The sequence below is a fragment of the Ipomoea triloba genome, chromosome 6, assembly GCF_003576645.1.
Source record: "Ipomoea triloba cultivar NCNSP0323 chromosome 6, ASM357664v1".
Lineage (NCBI taxonomy): Eukaryota > Viridiplantae > Streptophyta > Magnoliopsida > Solanales > Convolvulaceae > Ipomoea > Ipomoea triloba.
Window position 1 is genome coordinate 3,760,682 of NC_044921.1, and position 5,162 is coordinate 3,765,843.

Genomic DNA, 5,162 nt, shown 5'->3' on the forward strand with positions numbered 1-5,162 from the left:
GACCAACGGGAGAAGGGACCGCGAACCCTCAAGTTACTGAGCCAGAAGGGCGTCACAGGGAGGATCACCCTGCCCCCCGTCGAGAAGACGGCAGGCGTCGGGAGATAGCCCGGTCCGTTATGGATCGTTTAAGTGACCCCCAGGGAAATCCGTTACGAAAAATCCGCCGCGCGGAAACCCGGATCGACCGAACGGTAATCGCCAAGAACGTCGAGCCGCGGCGGCTTGGCGGAGGGTGCAAACTGCTATATCAGAAAGTAGCGCAGAATCCCCCGCGGAACCTAAGTACCGCCGAAGTCAAATGGAAGGCTTCGAGCGAAGGCTACAAAATCTACAAGATCAATTTGAAGGCAAGGTGAGGCCTTCTGTTGAGAATCTATTAACCTCCTCGCCCTTCGTGGATGAAATAATGGACTATCGGGCTCCCGCGGACCTAAAAATCCCGGAACATGCTACTTTCAATGGAACGGGGGATCCCCAAGAACATTTGGTCAGTTATCAGGCCAAAATGCAAGTTTTAGGGGTGGAAGAGCCACTTATGTGCACTGCCAAAAATGGTTTTTGGCACTGCCAAGCCGTTCTATTCGGTGCTTCAATGATTTAGCCGACCGATTCCTTACTCATTACGCCGTAAACATCAAGCCGCAGCGCAATCTTACCCACTTGAGCGGAATCAGTCAAGATGAGGGAGAAGCTTTGAAGACGTATCTGGCTCGCTGGCAAAAAGAGGTACAAACTATCGAGGGGTTAGACGAGCAAGTGGCTATCACCTTTTTTATGGAGTCGCTCCGAGCGGGCAAATTGTTTATTGATCTCCACAATGATCGTCCTAAGACGTATGTGGAGGCTATCCAGAGAGCCAGTCGTCAGGCAGACACAGAAGAGGCTGTGAGACAAAAACGGCAGCGAGAAGTTGCCGGATCCAGCGCTAAGCGATCCCGACCTGACTCTAGGAGTCGAGCGGAACCTGAGCGTCCTAGTCGCACTGAGGTTCGATGGGGAGCTGAGAGGGTGGGGGCTCTGCCCCCTCGCCTTACCGTGGCCCAACCCGTGCATGAGGTAAAAGATACCTTGCCTCCCCCTCCGCCTCTGAAACCTGGAGATCAGCCCGAGATCCTACCTCCGGGAGGGGTCCAAGCGAAATACTGTCGATATCACCGATCGACTACGCATACCACGGAGGAATGTTTTTACCTGCGCAAAGAAATAGAGGCTATGATACAGAAGGGTGCCCCACCCCCACCTAATTAATCAGTGGAGGCGACATCCGCGCTCCGACAAAACAGATTCACGCTCCGATCGAGGAAAACAACGCGCCTCTGAGGAAGAGGAGACTAATTAGAAGCACAAACCTGTTATCAACATGATAGTAGGAGGACCGGAAAGAGGGGACTCATCCGGTTCTCGGAAAGCTTGGGCTCGACAACTGTACGTGGGGACCATCTATGGTCGGGATGATAGTCTAAAAAAGGTATGTCGAGAACCCATCTTGTTTACCGATGAGGACCTACCCCGAAGCCAACACCCCCATCGGGATGCTTTGGTTATTGCCATGGACGTCCATGGCACGGTAGTCCGAAGAGTCATAGTGGACACAGGGAGTAGCGTGAACATCTTGTATCTGGAGGTGTTTGAGAGATTGGGGTTACAACGTAACAAGCTAAAACCTGTGAAAACACCTTTGGCCGGTTTTACCGGGGACTCGATTGAGTCAGAAGGATCGATACGTTTGCCGGTCGAAATCGGGACCTTTCCCAACCTTCGAAGCATAGACATGGAATTTGTGGTAGTCAACCTATCCTGCTCCCATAATATGATTCTGGGGCGATCGGGATTAGAAGATCTGGGTGCTCTCATCTCCCTAGAGCATCTTTGTTTGAAATTCCAGATTCCCAATGGGATCGGAGTCGCTCGGTGCGACCAGAAGGCAGCTCGGGATTGTTATTTACAATCCTGCCGAAAGATTGGGAAAACAGACCTGAGGATTCACGCTCTCACTAGTCGGGAGGAACAGTTAAAGAGTCTTGACCGACCCGAGCCGGCGGTAGAACTAGAGGAAGTTGAGATTGACCCCTCCCGCCCTGAGAGACGAGTAAGGATCGGAGTGGGTTTGGCTGAGAAAGTCAAACAAGAAATTATCCAGGAATTGCAAAAATATCAAAAGGTATTTGCTTGGGGCCCTGAAGATATGCCGGGAGTTGACCGATCGGTCATTTGCCACCGACTGGCCGTCAACCCAGTTGACCGATCGGTCATTTGCCACCGACTGGCCGTCAACCCTAACCACAAACCCGTAATTCAGAAGAAAAGATACCTCTCGGCGGATCGACGAGAATTCGTTAAGAAGGAGGTGGAAACCTTGATGGCTGTGCAGCATATCCGTGAGGTAAAATATCCGGGGCTGGCTGGCTGGCTGTGATTTATTGAGCTTCATGGACGCCTTCCGGGGCTATCATCAAATCTTCATGCACCCCGCTGACGAAGAGAAGACTGTCTTTATCACCCCAGATGGGGTATACTGCTACCGGGTAATGCCTTTTGGACTAAAAAATGTTGGGGCCACCTATACCCGAATGGTAGGACGATTGTTCAGAGACCTGCTAGGAAAATCCATGGCAGCCTATGTGGATGACATGCTTGTGAAAAGCAAAGATGAAGGAACTCATGCGAGAGATTTGGCGGCTACCTTTGCCATAATGGAAAAATACAATATGCGATTGAACCCAAAAAAGTGCGCCTTTGCGGTACGAGGAGGAAAATTCCTCGGTTATATGGTCACTCGGAAAGGAATCGAGCCTAACCCTGAAAAAGTGAAGGCTATATTTGATATGCAGCCTCCCGGGACCTTGAAGGAACTACAGAGGTTAACGGGGCGACTCGCAGCCTTAAACAGGTTCCTGTCTAAATTAGCAGACCGGGCCTTACCTTTTTTCGAAGCTATGAAGAAGAGGGAAGGGTTTCGCTGGACAGAAGAATGTCAGAAGTCGTTTGACGAGTTAAAAGATTATTTACAGACTCCGCCACTATTATCTACTCCGAAGGAAGGGGAAGTGTTATTCCTCTATCTAGCCGCCTCTCAAAAGGCTGTTAGTTCTGTGTTAATCCGAGAGGAAGAGCGAGTACAACATCCCGTCTACTATGTCAGTCGAGCCTTAAAGGCTTTAGAGATTCGGTATACCCCCTTGGAAAAGGTGGTGTACGCTCTAGTGATCACAGCTCGAAAGCTGGTACCGTACCTCCAGGCTCATCCCATCCGAGTCTTAACCGATCAGCCTTTGGCAGGTGTTCTGCGAAACCCCAACTCTTCGGGGCGTTTGGTAAAGTGGGCCGTAGAGCTCACCCAGTATGGGATTGAGTATCACCCTCGCCTCTCAGTGAAAGGCCAAGCCTTAGCCGATTTCATAGTAGAATGCACCGCTCAGAGCCCGGAACCCAATGCCAAGGCCCCTGAGGAAGGGGATTGGTGGGAAATGCATGCCGATGGAGCCGCCAGTCAACATCATTGTGGGGGTGGAATCATGTTGATGACTCCCGAAGGTTTCCGTTTATACTATTCATTGACGTACGAGTTCAAAGCCTCGAATAATGAGGCTGAGTATGAGGCCGTGATCGGAGGATTGCGGATGGCGAAGAATGAAAGACTCGGACGATATAAAGAAGTCACTGAGGGACTTCTGGGTGAATTCGAAGCCTATGAGTTAGAGCACGTGCCCCGCGCCGAGAATATAGAGGCCGATATTCTGTCCAAAATGGCCTTAGGAGGAATACCTGATCATCTCCTCAGAATCTGTCAGAACGAACGAGTCTCGCTACCTAGCGTAGAACCAAAAGTCGTTCCAGAAGACGCGTGTATCATTGAGGAACTGGACCCTGAGGAACATCCAGAAGTATTCTTGATGGAGGAAATTCGTAGGTATAAGGAAAAGGGGGACCTCCCTGACGATCCGGCCGAATCAGCGAAAATTCAGAGACGATCTCCCGCGTATGTGTTGATAGACGGTCACATGTACAAGAAGTCCTTCGGGGGACCGTTGCTAAGGTGTTTGTACCCTTCTGAGGCAAACCAAGTTATGGAGGAGACGCATCGAGGAATTTGTTCAGCTCATCAAGGGGCCCATACGCTCGCTTGCAAAATAGTATTACAAGGATATTATTGGCCCACTATGGTCAAAGACTGTATCAACCGAGTCGCTAGATGTACAATATGTCAGTCCTTCGCTAAGAAGGACACTCGGCCAGCCTCTTTTTATACTCCGATTACGGTAGCTATTCCCTTCGCCAAATGGGGGATTGATATCGTTGAGCCGTTGCCCCAGGCACCTGGACGACTGCGATTTTGTGTGGTGGCCGTGGATTATTTCACCAAATGGGTAGAAGCCGAGCCCTTGGTGCCTATCACTGAGTTTCAATGTCGCAAGTTCCTTTGGAGGAAGGTCATTTGTCGATTCGGGCTCCCGGAGCACCTAGTTAGTGACAATGGAAGACAGTTTGATTGCCGACCCTTCAGCGACTTTTGCCAACAGTATGGAATACGACACACCAGGGTGTCAGTAGCTTACCCCCAGGCCAATGGTCAGGTCGAAAATGTTAATCGAACCATTGTGGATGGAATTCGAAGAAAGTTAAATGACCTGGGAAGAACCTGGGTCGATGAGTTGGATCGAGTCCTATGGGCGTATCGAACGACTCCTCGGAGAGAAACCGGGGAAACTCCATTCTCCCTTACTTATGGCTTCGAGGCCAAGGTACCTGCCGAGATTACCACTCCAACCCTGCGGGTGTTACAGTACAACGACGATGAAAATGAAGAAAATCTGCAAATAGAGAAAAACTTCCTTGAGGAAAGGAGGGACGCGGCGTATGGACGGATGGCCGAATATCAGCAGTCAGTCAAATGCTATTATGACAAAAGAGTAAAGGAGAAGAAGTTTCAGGAGGGAGATCTAGTCTTAAGAGACCGGGACGCCAGTCAACCTAATCAAGGGGGGAAATTTGCAATTAAATGGGAAGGTCCTTACCGAATCAGAGAAATCATTCGCCCGGGAACATACCGTTTGGAGACCCCGGAAGGGCAGGCTTTTAAGAGAAAATGGAATGCGGTACACCTGAAGAAATTCTTTCAGTAGAAGGTTAGGCTTTTAAAAGATTGTAATGAAAGTCAT

At 50.1% G+C, this 5,162-nt stretch overlaps 1 protein-coding gene across 1 annotated transcript; it reads left to right on the top strand.

Annotated features, from left to right (window-relative positions):
- The first annotated feature begins 301 nt into the window (after positions 1 to 301).
- On the top strand, positions 302 to 1,251 carry LOC116023375. The gene is made up of 2 exons (XM_031264370.1): positions 302 to 557; positions 605 to 1,251. The coding sequence occupies exons 1-2, from the start codon at positions 302 to 304 to the stop codon at positions 1,249 to 1,251; spliced, it is 903 nt and encodes a 300-aa protein (XP_031120230.1).
- The last annotated feature ends 3,911 nt before the right edge of the window (positions 1,252 to 5,162 follow it).

Excerpts from the sequence above, each read along its gene's own strand:
- LOC116023375 (XM_031264370.1), top strand. The coding sequence starts at position 302 with ATGGAAGGCTTCGAGCGAAGGCTACAAAATCTACAAGATCAATTTGAA. Across the intron at positions 558-604 it reads TATGTGCACTGCCAAAAATG|CCGACCGATTCCTTACTCAT; the intron begins GTTTTTGGCACT and ends TCAATGATTTAG.